Genomic DNA, 18,320 nt, shown 5'->3' with positions numbered 1-18,320 from the left:
AGTGTGCGCTGATATGAAATTCCTGGTAGATTAAAACTGTGTGCTGGACCGAGACTCAAACTCGGGACCTTTGCCTTTCGCGGGCAAGTGCTCTACCAACTGAGCAAAGGTCCCGAGTTCGAGTCTCGGTCTGGCACACAGTTTTAATCTGCCAGGAAGTTTCAGAACATTTTATGTTTGTTTAAATGGGAACAGGCATGTGAGCTCTGTGTGTATGTCTGAGTGCAGTTAATAAAAGTACTTGAGTGTGAAGGGTTAGTTGCTGTTGAGGGGACAGGGTGGGGGGGGGAGGGGGGGGGCAAACCAGAATACCTGCCTGGACAGCAATCTAGGAAAAAATCTTGTTTCACAAAGTGCCTAGCATCCAGCTCATGCTGATCCACCAATTATTCATATGATTTTGAAACACATCCGTGTTGGTTTTTGAACACATTCTAAGTTGATTTCTGAACAAATCATAAGTTGATATTTGAATGTGTGTATAGTGTACACGCTGTCTGTGCCATGGGAATCCCCATTGTGTCAAGAAATAAAATCTTTCACGCAGACAAAAGAGGACAGGGCTATAAGACCTGAGCTGAATAAACCTGAATGGGTTAATACCAGTTGCTGTTTGTTCATGTGGTTGATTGGGTGTGCGAATTATAAGCGTGTTTTAATTATTAGCAAAATCCATAGAATACCGGAGAGGAAATAAACAACTAACAGGAATAACAGGTAAGAAAGATTACATATTATCATCTTGGTGTACCCAGGAGAATGAAATTTGACAGAAAATTTTTGCCAGATCGGTACACTACTAAGGGCCAGTTGAACGGTCTCCAATTAGCAGCCGCTTAAGTTCTGTTCTTGGAAAAGAGCAGAAAATGTGTTGTTAATAACACTAAGTGGAAAATAAATGCGGGATAACTGAACTGGTGATTCTGACAGGTTTAGTGAACTTAACTGGAGAATAAGTTTTGACAGTGGGAGGAAGAAATAGAATGAGTTATGACACGTTAGTTTGTTAGAATGAGGAGGGAGAAGAAACTGGGACATCACACAAATTATGTGGAAGAATATGACAATTCCAAATTTATATAAAATTTTTGTACTACTATAGTTTTGATCTCATGCTTGAGAAACTGGGGCATATGAATGAAATGTGAAACCATATCCTAAGAAAAAACTTTTTGCTTCTAATAGGCCTAACAAGCATTTGATATTGCTAATTTGTGAATTATATTCTGTCATGTTATTTATGTAAATGAGGTAGATAAAAGTGACCGTTTGTGTCAAAACAGTCACACTTATTTTTCATATGTTGCAATTGCTGCAATATTAGAGGAGCCTATTTCATTTTATCTAGGAGACAGTGACAAAGTAGACGTAATCAAATTGAGAAATCGCACCACTCTTGGGGTACTACTCGTGTTAACAGCTTTTTAGTATTAGTCAACGACATTTGTATTTTTCACGTAGTAAAATCTTTCACATACTTTGATGAGGTAATAGATCCTTTCGCAGAAAGGAAAGCACATGGTGGAAAGCTCTAGCAAGATTACAGGGGAAAAAATTCCGGGGCGTAAGGATTCAAGAAATGTGTACTGTCTTGCTTGTCACTTGTCTTTAGTGGTTTTATGTTTCATGTATTTAATTTTATGTCACGCAAAAGAGAAAGTTATTAGCTAATAGGCAATAAAGTGTCCAATCTTGAAGAGTTATTATTCTCCCATTCACAAATAATCCCAGTTAGATTTAATTGTGAGTTCTTTTTTAAGGGGGATAGGATGTCAAACTGGCTGATTGAGAGTAGGAGAGGCATGACAGGATGCTTTAATTTCCACTGACCTGAATATATGTTTGATGTCTTCCATTATGAAATATACATGTTTGAATTCCACAGAGCGAAATACAGTGACGTGCGATAGAAGAATGCTGTGTGAAGAGGCATGGCACTCTGCTTTGCACATTTAAGACCAAATAACATTTTACATTTCGTCGTAGATATATGTTTTTATATAACAATATAATGGAAGGAAACATTCCACGTGGGAAAAATTATATATAAAAACAAAGATGAGGTGACTTACCGAACAAAAGCGCTGGCAGGTCGATAGACACACAAACAAACACAAACATACACACAAAATTCAAGCTTTCGCAACAAACTGTTGCCTCATCAGGAAAGAGGGAAGGAGAGGGGAAGACGAAAGGAAATGGGTTTTAAGGGAGAGGGTAAGGAGTCATTCCAATCCCGGGAGCGGAAAGACTTACCTTAGGGGGAAAAAAGGACAGGTATACACTAGCACACACGCACATATCCATCCACACATACAGACACAAGCAGACATATTTAAAGACCAATATGTCTGCTTGTGTCTGTATGTGTGGATGGATATGTGCGTGTGTGCTAGTGTATACCTGTCCTTTTTTCCCCCTAAGGTAAGTCTTTCCGCTCCCGGGATTGGAATGACTCCTTACCCTCTCCCTTAAAACCCATTTCCTTTCGTCTTCCCCTCTCCTTCCCTCTTTCCTGATGAGGCAACAGTTTGTTGCGAAAGCTTGAATTTTGTGTGTATGTTTGTGTTTGTTTGTGTGTCTATCGACCTGCCAGCGCTTTTTATATAACAAGCTCTTCAGTAAGATGTATGCTACAAAATAAATGTATTTTTGAAAAACTGATCTTTTTTAAGTTTCTGACATCCTGTCTTATGCTCAAGTAAGAGGAGAGGGGGAAAGGCATCATTATAAAGTTTTTGCCCCATTTTGGAAATATCGCAGATATGGGTCTGATTGAATATTCGGTTATTGTAACTGTTACTTGAGTCTGGATTCTAGTTTGGTGGAGATGTCAGGTATCTCAGACACTGACATTGCCTTGGCCCCAATACAACCATGCAAAAGCTGTCACCTTCATGGGCAGGAATCCAAATAAAAACAGCACTTTCCTCCTATGGTCCAAATTGTCAAGGTACCACTGGATACAAAAGTGTTGGCGAGTCAAATGCACATCAGATTTTTAGCATTTTTTTTCATGAGGTGCTGGCCAAGATCGAACTAAATGGCTGAAAGGATTGATCGTTTCAGTAAATACAACAGAATGGGATGACAAGACATGTCTTGTCAGTGTTTACGTTTATTGAGACTGTACAACCCGGCAGTGGTTGGAGAACAAAGTGGAAAAGCTCAGTAAGTGGAGCAAATTTCAGGTGAAAATTAATAGAATAGTTGGTGACAACTAGCAGTAGGTCCACATAGCTAAAGGACAACTGGAGTACAGAGTGTAGTGCCAGGCGGAGACAACATATTCCTGCACACTGTGTTTTTTGGCTTTGTGTAAAATAGCAAACCTGAATATGATAAAAGTAAAACAAGTCCTATTCTTAAGAGATTGTGTTGCATAGGATGTGTATCAAGTGGTGCAAGCACACCAAGGTAATGCACCAGAAAAGAATCTGGTGAAAGACATTCAACAGATTCCCAAATGCCGTACAGGTATCAGTCATGGAAGACCATCAGGACCGTGCATTGCTAATGTAGCAAGTAATAAAATGAGAAATGGTGTCAGAAACATGGGGTTTATGCCATAGCCATCAATTAACATCCAAGGTTCTCAGTGACACAGATACACCTGGCTCTTGCGAGTTCGATCATGCAGAGAAAATGGGTTTGTTGAACACTACCGTAAAGAAAGCATGGGAGTATTTGATGAAATTTATGCCCCGAGGTATCAAACAGGGCAACACTGTGGATGCCAGGGAGCTGCTGATGACTGCAGCTGACATGCATTTCAAATCCTATCACCATATACTGATCAATGTCACTCTCCAATGCACCACAGGTGTTTCCTCTCACCATATATTGCGCGTGAGATGGCACAGTGGTTAGCAAATTGGACTTGCATTCGGGAGGACGACCCACGTCTGATCATCAAGATTTAGGTTTTCCGTGACTTCTGTAAATCATGAAGCAAATGGCTCCTTTGAAAGGGCACGCTGATTTCCTTCCCTATCCTTGACACAATTGAAGCTTTTGCTCTGTCTCTAATGACCTTGATGTCAATGGGATGGTAAACTCAATCTTCCTTCCTTCCTGTCACCATACAGAGAGTTCAGTTGCATCCCCAGCCCCTGAAAATCATTAAAACTAAATGAGGTGACCATTTATGAAGGTGATTCTGACACAGATGAAAATCTTTCATGATCGACGGATGACTAACCTTTCCAGGCACTAGTTGATTCTGGAGCATTGTTTTTGGTGAATATTGGATGCTTATCAGTACCAACTGAAGATGATTGTGTTCTGAGACTCAAAGACTATTGTGATTACATGAGGTAAGGACATGGCTTCTTTTTAGGTTAGAGGAACTCCCTCTGAAAGTTTGTGATGATCAGTCTGCAAAAAGCAAAGAGAAATCAGTCACATTACTCTCAGAGCACAACTTTTATCCTTCCATATCAGAAAGAGAGAATATGACATTAGTGAATAGTAGGAGTGTCCATTGTAACATCCCAGGATTAGTATCACTTATTAAAGTAATAATGCTCGCATGGTGTTAGGAACAGAAAACTGGCTGAAACCAGACATCAATTACAACAAAACTCTAAATGTAGATTGAAATATATGAGGTACGTCCACAAAGTAAGTTCTGTTTGGTTATATAAAACAAATGTGTACAGGTACAGACAAAAATATTTATTGTACAAAAATACAACTGTTAAACAACTTTTCTACATAGCTTCTAAAATGTTTTAGGCACTTGTCGTAGCGTGGCACAAGTTTTTCTGTGCCTTCTTCATAGAAGGTTGCTGCCTGTGTATTCAACCATGTGGTAACATGTTCCTTCAGCTCGTCATCATCGTTGAAGTGTTGACCACCAAGGACAAATTTTAGGTGTAAGAAGAGATGAAAGTCGCTAGGAGTGAGATCCGGGCTGTATGGAGGATAATCAAATGCGTCCCAGTGAAATCCCTGTAAGAGTTGTTTGGTCACATTCGCCGTGTGAGATTGGGCATTATTGTGGAAAAGAACAACACCTTTTGACAGTAATCCTCGGCGCTTGTTCTGTATGCGCACTGCAATTTCTTAATGGTCTCGCAGTAACCATATGCATTGATTGTTTGGCCTTGTGGTAAGAAATAAATCAGCAAAATGCCTTTTCTGTTGCAAAAAATGGTGCACATGACTTTTTGAGGTGTCAAGATTTGCTTAGGCTTAACCTTCGTTGGGGATGGAGTGTGCCTCCAGTCCATTGGTTGCCATTTTGTTTCAGGGGTGTCGTACAATACCCAAGTTTCATCCCCCATGACTATCCAAGAAAGAAAGCCATCACCTTCTTGATTGTAGCATGTCAAAAACTGAAGTGCACTACCCGTCAGTTGTTCTTTGTGTTGTTCAGTAAGAATTTTGGGTACCCAATGTGAACAAACTTTTCGAAATTTCAGTTTTTCAGTAACAATTTCATGAATTAGTGATCATGAGATTTGTGGAACTTCCATAGCAAGGGCACTAAGTGTAAACCTACAGTTGTGCTTAAACTTCTCTTCAGTTGTGTGAACCAGTTCATCAGTAACCACAGACAGGTGTCCACGTTCTTCATTGTGCACTTGATCACATCCTTCATTGAACAGTCTGACCCATCTTCTAACCATTGAAACACTCGTAGCATTTTGTCCGTAAACCTCGCAGATTTGCCAATGAATTTCCTTTGGTTTAACTTTCTTTGCATTTACAAAACAAATCACAGATCTGATTTCACACATGGCGGTTTTTCAATTCCGGCTGACATTATAAGGAAGCACTACAAAGCACACGTCGGCAGTAGCGAGCTGAAAATGGTGTACATGTCTTCTTGAATGAGAGTAACTGCCGCGCATGCTCTGAAGTGCGATTGCAGCACTGCCATGGATAGAAATAGAAACGGAACTTACTTTGGGGACAACCCTCGTATATCAGAAGGCTAGGCTATCCGCTAATGTTAGCAGCATATTATTTGCCATAAAGAACTCGAAACAGTCTATTGATGTTATAACGGAGTCCAAATGTGAAATAATCATGATAAAAGTAAGCATTGAAGGTGGGGTACACATGATTAGTAAATGTTTGCTTCGGGAGCCACACAGGCAGAGCACTTCAGAGAAATCATGGAGAATAACATGAATAAGTTTCCAGAACAAGCTGTCATAATATGGGGAGACTTACATTTGCTGGTTGGGAAATGAAAGTCATCCAATTAAAACTGGTGCCAAAGACAGGGATTCTGTGAGGCTATTTTGAACGAATGATCTGAAACCTACTTCTGGTAGATGGTAAGACAATTGACCCAGAAGGGTAATGTTTTAAATGTCCTAGTAAACTACAGGTGTTGAAAGAAATGTTAAGAAAAGTACAAAAACATTTTTGTGTATTAAGAGTGACAGCATACCAATTGCAGAGTATCTGATAAGTCATCTCTGTTTAACTGACAATAGGTGATTGGTTGGTTGGTTGGAATAATTATGCAATACTCTTATTAGTGACACCATCACACATTGATACCCCCATGCGGATATGCTGATGGGTGGAATACATTATGCATAACAAGTTTTAGTGGGATGTAGCTTGAAATGCTGAAGAGGGTGAAATTGGCTAAAGAAATTCACAGCAGATGTGAACCTATACAAACAAAAGCAGTAGTCGCACTATGCATCACATCCACGAGATGACAACTGGGTACCATCTGTAGATAATTGTCTCACAGAGCTTTTTAATAAGGCATTGAGAAATATACTCTCGGTGCACAGTGACATTGGTCAGAGAGACTGGGATATGATACTGCCTGTTGTAATATTCTTATACACAGCGAAGCAAGAGATTACTGTTTTCACTCCATTTTTCCTGAGCCACAGTCGACACACTGAAATCCATTGTTGAATGGATACTTTGTTTCTGTTTCAACCTGACAATTATTATGTCAAGCAGCTCATCATCAGAACTCAACAAAGGACACATTCCATGGTTCTTGAATGCTCATTATAAGGATTGTAAACATTATAGCACCAGACACCATCCTGTAACCGACAACCCAGGAGATCTAATGTGAATTTTTTTTTCACCTGTGTGGAAGATCAGGCTATCAGAAAAATTATTAAAGCACTACTTTGGCCTATTTCAAATTCCATGTCAGTTGTAAGACACTGCCTAAGAAGGCAAGGGTCATAAGATTCCACTGTGGAGACAAAAATTGCAGAGATGTCATCCATATCTTTTTCAGGAAATCTTAGCCCTGAGGCAAAGAACTACAATGAGTCTTTCTAATACAAGGAATGTGAAGATGTATTTTGTGATCAAGAAGCCTCAAAGGAAGTAACTGCATTTGAACATTGCATCGACTCATATGGACAGGACAATCCAGCCAGAATGTAAGGCTCCATTAGCGTGAGCTTTAGAAGTATCTCCGACTAGACTTAGATTTAGGAAGCCAATGTCCACTCCAAAACAGCAGTTCATTTTTGAGAGGAAGGGCATCAGCACTTTGTAGTGTATGTCATCTCCCGTGGTGCAGAGTCTGAGGTCACTGGCTGGCTGTGTGGGTCACCAGTTTTACTCATGTGCCCTGCAAGTACGCACCATTTATGATTGGTAATTTTTGGAACGTTCTAGGAAATTATCGGTTGTGAATACTGATTACCACTAGTAATTTATATTCACAGCGATAATAATTGTTTACAGAGCATGTGTTGTCTTACTCCATATGCCTAGCATACCTACTAGGTTTTAAATTTCCTTTCATAATCCTCTGTTGCTGCATTTGTGCCTTCAAAATGACAGGGTGTGCACCTTAAAATATCGGCAATTGTTAAAGACGTCACCCGCTTGCATTCTTGTAAGTTTTTTGAACATTTTGTACACCAGGAGAGGCTCAAGTTGTGTGTGTGTGTGTGTGTGTGTGTGTGTGTGTGTGTTTAAAGAGGAGCAGACAGTTGATCTCCACCTGTACTTTAGTGTGTGGTTTACAAAAGCACTTTTAGTGTTAAGTGTGTGTGTGTGTGTGTGTGTGTGTGTGTGTGTGTGTGTGTGTGTGTGTGTGTGTGTTATAACAGTTACAGATTCTGTATAACAAAAGGAGTATTCTGTACATTATAATGGAATAAGAATGAACAAAATTCAGTATTTTTGATTATCGACCAACTATTATGTGTGAGGGTTTGTTTTCATTTTATCCATTCAGAGAAATAGTGGTATCGAGTATCATATTTCATATAAAATGACCAGTAATGTAATATGCAATGTTCAGTAGATCCAGATAGAGCATCAGACTGTGACATATATTAGATGTAGGAAGACCCTATGATAATCTCTGGACAAAGGATACATGCACACCAAGGTGACAAAAAGTTATGGAATAGTGATACACACATATAGAAATGGCAGTAGTAGTGGCAGAGCTGTCATTTGTACACAGGTGTAAAGATTTCCAACACGATCATAGCCACACAACAGGAATTAACAGACTTTGAATGCAGAATGGTAGTTGGAGCTAGATGCATTGGACATTCAATTTTGGAAATTGTCAAGGAATTCAGTATTGTGAGATCCACATTGTCAAGAGTGTGCTGACATTACCAAATGTCAGGCATCACATCTCACCATAGGCAATGCAGGGCCGGATGGCCTTCACATAACGACCGAGAGCAGTGGTGTTTGCATAAAGTTGTCAGTGCTAACAAACAAGCAACACTGCATGAAATAACGGCAGAAATCTATGTGGGACATGCGATGAAGATATCCGTTAGGACAGTGTGATGAAATTTGGGATTAACTGGCTATGGCAGCACATGACTGATGCAAATGTCTTTGTGAACAGCACGGCATCATCTGCATGGGCTTGTGACCACATCAATTGGACCTTAGACAACTGGAAAATTGTGGCCTGGTCAGATGAGTCCCAGTTTCAGTTTGTAAGAGGTGGTGCAGGAACCATGGAGGCATGGACCCAAGTCGTGTACTAGGCACTGTGCAAGCTGGTGGTGGCTGTGTTTGCACGGAGTAGACTGGGTCTTTCGGTCCAACTGAACCAATCATTGACTGGAAATGGTTATGCTCTGTTACTTGGAGCCATTTGCAGCCATTTATGAACTTCATGTTTCCGAACAATGGTGGAATTTTTATGCTTGATTATGCGTCATGTTACTGGGCCACAGTTGTTTGCTGTTAGTTTGAAGAATATTTTGGGCAATTCAGGTAAATGGTTTTCCCACATGGACTGCCCAAAGTAAATCCCACTCAACATTTATGGGATGTAGTTGAGAGGTCAGTTTGTGCACAAAAACCTGCACCAGCAATACTTTTGCAATTATGGATGGCTATAGAGGCAGGTTGCTGGAATGTTTCTTCAGGAGGGTGTGCAATGACTTGTTGCGTCCATGCCACATTGAGTTGCTGCATCACACAAGGCAAAAGGAGGCATGACGTGATATGAGGTGGTATCCCATGACTTTTGTCATCTCATTGTAGAAAGCACTGACAGGTATTTGGATGACAAAAGCATGTAAATTGGTATTTTTAAGGGCTGAACTCAAGGTCTTTCAAAATATTTCATAAGCTAAGTCTGGAAGCCAGGAGTGCTCACTTGAAATACGGTTGATGGTTTATGGGTATGAGGACAGATCCATAGACAATGTCTCAGACACAAATCTGATGAAGGCATCACCAAGAAAGGCAAAGCGATGTTCTTTTGCTCAGGTAGGCACCATATGCCACAAAAGTAACAGCCTGAATAAGTATAATACTTTGAAAGAATATGCTAAAGTCAACATTTTTATGGGAGAATGAAATAAAGAACTTCAAGCAGGCCCAGAATAGACTGCAAGGTTACAGTCATGAACCAACAGCAGAGTATATTCTGGATCCATTGAGAGCCTAATGTGCAACCATCTGTTTCTATTATACTGTGTTAAAATGAAAGTAAAAAAAGGTTGCCTTGCTATACTCAACACTGTTTTTTGACTGTGTCCCCAGAACAAATGAGTCAATGCAGATTATCCCAACAACATGGACACAATATTGAGCTGAAGATGGTTTGAAGAATGGTATAACTCAACAGTCCAGAAATTGTAGATTTCATGATGACTTATGAATGCCAACAGACATATACATTGTACTTTGTTTTGCCTCACTGATTGCAAATAAAATTTTTGGTGTTTGTTCCTTTGTTATGTGATTTTGATAGAATGTATTTATAAGGAGAAAAAAATTATTTGTCAGTATCTGCAATCAATGTTATTTATTTATTATCTTCAAGATGAACTTGTTTTCTGATGTGTTGTTACTAATTGTTTTGATGCAGAAATTCCCAGAGCTGGTCAAACAATATACAGTGGAAAGATGGCTGCCTCTACATGCGTGCTGCATTAATGGGCATACACATGTCATGGAACTTCTACTTAAATACCAGTATCCCCCACATATAATGCAAAAATTCAGGTGACTATTTGTATTTCTTTGTGTGTGTGTGTGTGTGTGTGTGTGTGTGTGTGTGTGTGTGTCAGGGGGACATGTTCTTTTTATTTTAAGTTAAATTATGTGATAATGCTGAGAACAAAGTGACGGGGGTGCCTTTGTAGGCACAGTGACACAGTGAAGTATTAATTCTTAATTCATTTGGTATCACTTACGTATGCATTTGGCAATAATCCTCACTCAGTACAGAAAAGAGCATTTGGTACATGTCTGTGTGTGAGATCGAATCCCCCCCCCCCCTGCCCCCCCCAGTGGAAAGTTGAAATGTCATCTGTCATCAAATAAAAGTGAACAGCATCCTTTAATTCAGTGACTGTTCTTGATAATGTATTTAATGTATGTCATATTGATTATAGATTTTGTTGTACCAGTTTTGCTCTCGTGGATAGTTTTCATACGTAATCATAAAACAACTTTTTACATGTTGATTATTAATATTGCATTTTAGATGATAGTTGGTGACCTCTAGGGTTTCACATTACAAGGTTTTGTGTGCTGTCATTGAACACTAGTTGATTGAGACATTGTAGTTATTTTTATTAGTTTTCATATGTTTATTACTTTTATTATTATCTTCACTCTCTTATTTGTTTTTTTATTCCCACTTCCTACTGATCATTGTGTCTAATATGAGAATTAACTATTTTTATATACCAAGAAACATTGTTTTCTGAGGATAAAAGTCGTAATGACTTTAGATTGTTGTCATTAATAATACATAAGAAAGGAAATTGACTTAGAAAACTATAAAATTACAGAGAGACATTATGGCTGGCCAGTATTTAGTTTCAGGAGCTGAAATTTCAGTACTGCTGTCAGACATGTAAATTAGTATTACAAAAGTTAGGGACAGCTTTCTCCCTCTAGTTTTTCTGTGTCCACTTTTCTTATACATTACTGTCAAGTGAACACACCTTTCCCTCCCTCCCTTTACCTTTTCACCCTCCATGTCCCTTTCCATTTCGTCTTAATTTCACCCACCATTAGACATAAATCTTAATACTTTTCACTTACCCCCTCCCCACCTTTTATTTTCCTTTCCACACCGCAGACAATCTCTTTGTTGACTCCATCTCTCATCCTTCCTACATTCTCTGTTGTGTCTTTCTCAATGTTCTTCTTCTTCCTTCATCCTCCTTGTGTCCTTTCTATTACACTGCCAGTGAGGCGCTATTTATTTCACTTGAAATGAAAGTAAAATTGTAACAACATTTTGGATATCTGCAATTTATCAATTGCTTCAACTGGAACAGTTACACCTGTACTGAAAGATATAAAATGTGAGGACTATATGTCCCTTTTTCTGTTACTGCTATGCAGATATTCATTTTATATCAGATTAATAAAGAAAGAAAGTTGTTGGAGCAAAAAAGCATTGTTGCCTTTCATAAATTACCGGTATGTGGAAATCTACATTGTCGTAATCACACTGCAATGTAATAAAGTACAGCTGATACCTCTCCCATTCCAAACGCTTTTTGTTTGTTTCCTTTTCTGAAACTATGAGAGGTATGAAAATACTCTCAGAAAATAAGTGGATGTGTCCAAGTATATGTACATACAAAACAAGGCTGAAATTAATCTATGGCCTGCATGATGCTGCACACAGAAAGGATTTTATAAATAATTCATGGACGCAACAGATTGATCAGTGTTAAAATAACGGCTTAAAAGTGATGTTTGGAAAATACAGTGATCTGTAATAATAATTTGTGAACTCAACGATATGTTTACTATGTGCAATATGAAAATACCAAGAAACATTGTTTTCTGAGGATAAAAGTCGTAATGACTTTAGATTGTTGTCATTAATAATACATAAGAAAAGAAATTGACTTAGAAAACTGTAAAATTACAGAGAGACATTATGGCTGGCCAGTATTTAGTTTCAGGAGCTGAAATTTCAGTACTGTTGTCAGAAATATGTAAATTAGTGTTACAAAAGTTAGGGACAGCTTTACGCTTCTAAATGAGTCAGTTGACAGTATTGAATTTCATCTCCTGGAGGTAAGTACCTGTTAGCCATGATGTCTCTTTATAATTTTATAGTTTTCACCAGTGCTTGATTTGTAAAAAAAAGAGGTAAATGTACTATGATCTTCCAGAGGATATTTTTGAAATTAAGACTTCTTAAAATGTTATTGTAACACTTTTCTGAATATTTTAAAAGTATGAATATAACATTTGTTCTGTTAAAAAATAAAACTCCAATATGCACCATCAACAATCTTTTATTACATGTTTCATTAATTAAGTTAAGTGTTCTCAATTTATGCTGTGTTACAAAAAACTAAATTACAGTAAGGTGAACCCATGTAAATTTGAACTATAAGATACTGAAAAAGGGAAAAAATCTTAAAGGCTTCTTAGCATAAAGTTTACAGAACTGTCCAAAGCTTTAAGAGATTTTCGTTGTCGTACCTCCTTTCTATCTTTCCTTGCTGTTGGTGCCAATAATGGAATGCTGCCCATGAAGCAGCCAAGATTCCATGTATTTTGAAGGGTCAAAACAAGTCAGTGGTGGGCCATCTCGCACTGTCAACCACTGCATACATCTAGGTAAAGCACAGTCTAGTCCCACACTAAGTAGGCACAGTTTTTCATCACTTCAACCACAGCAAAAGTTGCATCGTATCGCATCTCAAAATCTGTGGTTCTTCTTTTTTTTTTGTCAGTATTACCAGTGCAGGGTACCTTTGCATATTGTCACAAATTGAGTACTTGTTTTTGCTCATAAATAGTGGAACAACTGTTTTTTTGCAGTGACTTACAAGTACAGTTAGATCATCGTATACATCTGCAACTACGTCAGTACTTTACAAGTTATCTTATGGTGTATGGTGCAAGGCTATTGGTGTGCCACTTTAACTCCTAACTAAATTAAAGTCTGCCCGAATAGGCCATGAAGGCCCAATGTTACCAACCAGCTGCCATGTCATCCTCGGCCCACAGGCATCACCGGATGTGGATATGTAGGGGCATGTGGTCAGCACACCGCTCTCCCAGTCGTATGTCAGTTTCTGGGACCAGAGCCACTACTTCTCAATCAAGTAGCTCCTCAGTTTGCTTCACAAGGGCTGAGTGCACCCCGCTTTTCAACAGCACTCGGCAGACAGGATGGTCACCCATCCAAGTGCTAGCCCAGCCCGACAGTGCTTACTTCGGTGATCTGACAGGAACTGTGTTGCCACTGCAGCAAAGCCATTGGCACTTTAACTACTGTACCTATTCCAGTCTCAAATAGTTCGAGGGAGGAATGGTTGTTGGTAAGCCTCTGTGTGAGCTCAGATCTGTCTAATTTTACATTTGTGGTTTGTGGCTTTTTCACAAGAGATACATGATAGGAAGCAATATATATAGTGCTTGACTCTTCTAGAAACATACTCTCTCAGAATTTTAACATTAAACCATTCCATGATAAACTACACCTCTCTTGTAGCATCTGCCACTGGAGTTGGACGAGCATCTCTGTGTTTCTTTCACACTTAACTAAATGAATGTGTGATGAAACACACTGCTCTTTGTTAGATCTTGTCTATTTCTCCCATCAGTGGTACCTAGTAATGGTTCATGATTGATGAGCCAACTGCCTTATCCCTACATCAAGTGTTGTTCCTCTGTTGGCCTTCCTACATTTCACTGTAATAGTTATACTATATTGTGGTATAGTGAACCATTCATGATTTACTACCTGGTGATAGTCTGTTGAATAAGTATTACTTTGCCGCAATTAATTATAGTTAATGAAATTAATATATGAAGTGGGACTTCTTCGCCCAAGTGCAGCTTTGATTTTACGAAAGAGATTAATAATTATTAGTTATTCCGAAACACCAGATAGCGTGGAATATGCACCACACCTAATATCAAACTCGCCAAACACTTTTTTTCTTTTATGAAATGAAGACATAAGTTTTTAATGCAGTCACATACACAGACATCGGGAATTACTTTACTTCCTTTTTTATTCTTTATTGAGAACATGTTTACAATAGGTCTTTAGCAATTGCTGAGCATCAGTAAAAATTGATGTATTTCTGCAAGTGAAATGTGTGTATAACAGACATCAACTCAAAAACAAAGTGCTTTTTTCAGTACTTTCTGTCATGCCAAAGTTTACTCCAGTGAATCTAGCAAGCAACAGGGAGTACTGTATTGACTCCTGCATTACTTCACATGCATATTATCTCTGACTAGCAGGTAACTGACCAACAGATGCAGTGACTTCTCTATCTGCAGCAGCATCACCTTCAAACAGCCTCAAGATGATTTCAGTGTTATCTACTAGGTCATTTATGTATGCTGTGATCAGAAATGGTCTTATAACACTCCCTCACAGTACACCCAAAGTTGCTTTTACATCTGAATACTTCTCTCAGTTAAAAATGATACGCTGTGTTCTATGTGCTTCAAACTTTTTAATTGAATCCCAAAGATGGTCTGACATTATGCATGCTCCTATTTTGTGGATTAGGCGATAGTGCAGAATTGTGTAAAATGAGTTCTGGGAGACAAGAAACAAAGCGTCAATGTGGTTGCTGATGTCTGTGACTTCTGAGGCTCACGGATAAAGAGGATGAATTGGGTTTCACACAATTGTAATCCATATTTGTTCCTGCAGAGGAGATTCTTAGTCTCAGGAAAGGTCATAATAAGCTAGCATAAAACATTTCCAAAATTCTGCATTACTGATATAAGTCTGTAGTTGGGTATATCTGTTCAACAACTCTTCTTGGAAATGGGATTGCCTGAGCATTTTTCCATTTGGAAACTATTTGACACTCCTGAGATCTACATTACAGCGTTGTTACAAGAAGAGCAAATTCTTTTGCATACTCTATGTAGAATCTTAAAATTATGCCATCAGGTCCAATCACCTTCCTCTATTCAGCAATTTTAGTAGATTTTCTATCTTCTGGTCAAATATTTTGATACCGATCTTTTTTGCATTCATGCAATGAATGAAAGGAGTAGCTACATTGTTCTCCAGCGCACAGTTTTGGAAAAAGGAATTTAATATTCTGGCATCTCTTTCTCACTCTTTGCTTTTATGCCATTATTGTTTCTTAGTGTCTGGAAAATGGTTTTTACCTCTTCATGTATTTAACATCAGGCAAAAACTTTTTTGAATTTTTTGTCAGATTGCTAGGTACCATTTTACTTTTTTTAAAAAAATTCTTTGAACATTTCACGCGTAGCTCTCCTTACATTTAAGTTTGGCTTCATTCAGCTTTCTATCAGTCTACAAGGCTTTTGATGTGTTTAAATGTGCAGTGAAGCTCTCTTTGATTTTGGTGCAGCTTTCTAACATGACTGCGAAACTATGGCAGGTTTTTCTCATTCCTCCAACTTAGCAGAAAGTAAATAATTTATGAGTAAAATAGACCACTTACTGAATAGCAGGCACACATGAAAGAGAAAGAAGACTTGCTAACTTTTGGAATCAATCCTCTCTTGAGCTCCAGTGCAAAAACACCCAATGTGTACTACGTGTATGTGTACCCATGAACTGCTTTGCAGTAGCCATTTCCATTGTTATCTGTTCGAAGCCAATTGCTTCAGGTGGTAATAGCTGTTGTGTACCTTTTACCTTTCCTCATTTGTTTGACGTATTTCTGCTTGGGTCTTCCTTTGCTGTTCAATCCCTCCACTGTATCTGCCTACATTAATTACGCCATACTTTTATGCCTTAGAGTATGATCTATCCAAGTTTTTTGCCTCCTCATTATTATATCTCATAAATCTACTTTCATTCAAATTCATTGCAGCACTTCATTATTTCTTTCCCTTTTCAACACAAGATATCTTTATGATTTGATGATACATACATTTTGAAGGCTTCAGTTCTTCTTTCCTGTGGTGGTCCCACTGTCCATATATCCTCTTGTACAACAGCATAATCCATACAGATACTTTCAATTGATTTTTCCTGTTTCTAGATTTTTACTGTATTAAATAAATAGTTTTATTTGACTGTTTCTTGGCACTTCTGCTGATTGGTTAATTCTACTCAATTGTGCTCCCACTATCAGATGTTATCTTACTTTGTGAGAAAATAAATTTTGATACATTCTCCATTGTCACTACATTCAAGACAATTTTTGCTTGTATCTTTATTTTACTCACAAATAATTATTTTTTAGTTTGCTTAGCATTAGAATTCCTATATTGTTCCATATTTACCAACATCTCTTTCAGCTATTCATAACGTTCTACCAGTATTTCGTTTTCAAAATTCAAACATGTAAATACTCTCTCTTTGGATGTTAATGCCTGCACCATTGTAATACTGAGTTATAGTGGTGATAATAAACATCTCTGTCTTTCACCTGTTCCTGTTTTGGCACATTGTTCATGGTAGCCAAATTTTACTACAGCCATTACTTCTTTGTATGTGTGTATGTGGGTAAAGGAAGTATTAAAGATGACAACTCACCACGTAGTTACAGCATTGAGTCATTGTTAGGCAGATAAACAATACTAAGCATATTTGTAAGTTTTCAAACAAATTCTTCATCAAAGTTAACAATACACATGCAGATTAATTGTTCCAGGTGGTTACATTCAGGCAGCTCTGAAGCTTGAGTAGGATAAATGGTTGTATCAAGTGCAGTGGTCAAATGTATGTAGGAGGGGAGCAGAAGAGAAGGTTGTGGAGGTCTGAAGGCTGGGAGGAAGAGGCAGCAGGTGCATTAGATATGATCATGATTCCAGTGATCTAGTTCATCAGAAATGATATTGTAAAAAAAAAAAAAAAAAGTGTTTCAAGTGAGTAGTGAGCAGTCCAAGACAGAGGAAAATGATGATTAGCAAGCTGTAGTACACTTTGAAACAGCAGGGAGCTGTTCTGCATGGAGGGGAAGTAATGCTATGTGTTGTGCGCTTTGTTCTTTTTGTCATTCGCCACGGTATGGTGATTATAGTAAATCGCTGGTGATGTGCAGATCACAGTTTCAATTTTTGCTTGCCTCCTGCAATTATTCATCATTTAACATTAGTGATTTCTGGAACATTGTGGGACTAACTTATTTATGGAATATTGGAATTTAGTAGAAAACTCTTGTGTAAATATAAATGAGAGGACTCACTGCTGAGGCAGGCAATTCAGCTTGAAATGAACTTTTCTTGTGTAGATAATAAACATTCTTTCAGTCGGAAGTGTTAGTTCTTGTTGGTAAACTTACTCTTGTAACTGGTGCTCAATTCTAGAGTCTGTGTGACAGTATATAGACAGAATCAAAATTTCCTAATTGTTTGATTGCTTGTTTGTCAACTCCATTTTTGATAGATGACAGCTTCCCCTTCATGATTTTTTTTCCTGTTGTCAGATACAGTAACACAGGATTTTGCTTTTTTTAAAATTTGTTATATGCTTCATGAATCATTTTTGTTGTAAAACATAGTTTCACTATTGAATATTCCCTAAAACAATGTTATTTTCATTATTGTTAACATCTCCTTGTATCTTATTCATGGTTTGTCTTGTAGGCACAGTTTTGTGGCAGACACAGTTTTCAGATTGTATAATATTTTGTTTTATTTCCTACCAAAATTCCTAGCAGAACTGGCTAGTAACTGGGAATTCCAAGTTGGGAGGACACAATGAGGCAGTGACTAAAAGAGGTATCAGCTTGGTGTTTTGTTTAAAAGACAAGGCAAAAATCAGGACAAATTAAATTGTGTTCAAATATTGCTAATGCCTCAGCATAAGTTAAATACACAGTGAGAGCTGATATTGCAACACTAGCACAACAGGTGAACTTCCAGTATAACCATTGTCACTGTCAGTGTTGTGAGGTGTTGTTGATTAGCTAGAAAAAAAGGTGTACTACAAACAC

General features: G+C 38.1%; 1 protein-coding gene across 1 annotated transcript in view; it reads left to right on the top strand.

The window, feature by feature from the left end:
* LOC124720213 (leucine-rich repeat serine/threonine-protein kinase 1) overlaps window positions 1–18,320 on the top strand; it is a 150,417-nt gene that overhangs the window by 5,240 nt on the left and 126,857 nt on the right. The window contains exon 4 of the mRNA XM_047245563.1: window positions 10,310–10,446. Within this exon, the coding sequence (XP_047101519.1) occupies window positions 10,310–10,446 (137 nt within the window). The remainder of the gene's footprint in view (window positions 1–10,309; window positions 10,447–18,320) is intronic.

The sequence above is a fragment of the Schistocerca piceifrons genome, chromosome 1, assembly GCF_021461385.2.
Source record: "Schistocerca piceifrons isolate TAMUIC-IGC-003096 chromosome 1, iqSchPice1.1, whole genome shotgun sequence".
Taxonomy (NCBI): Eukaryota; Metazoa; Arthropoda; class Insecta; order Orthoptera; family Acrididae; genus Schistocerca; species Schistocerca piceifrons.
The sequence above is the reverse complement of the archived record's forward strand: the minus strand, read 5'-3'. Positions and strand labels throughout refer to the sequence as shown.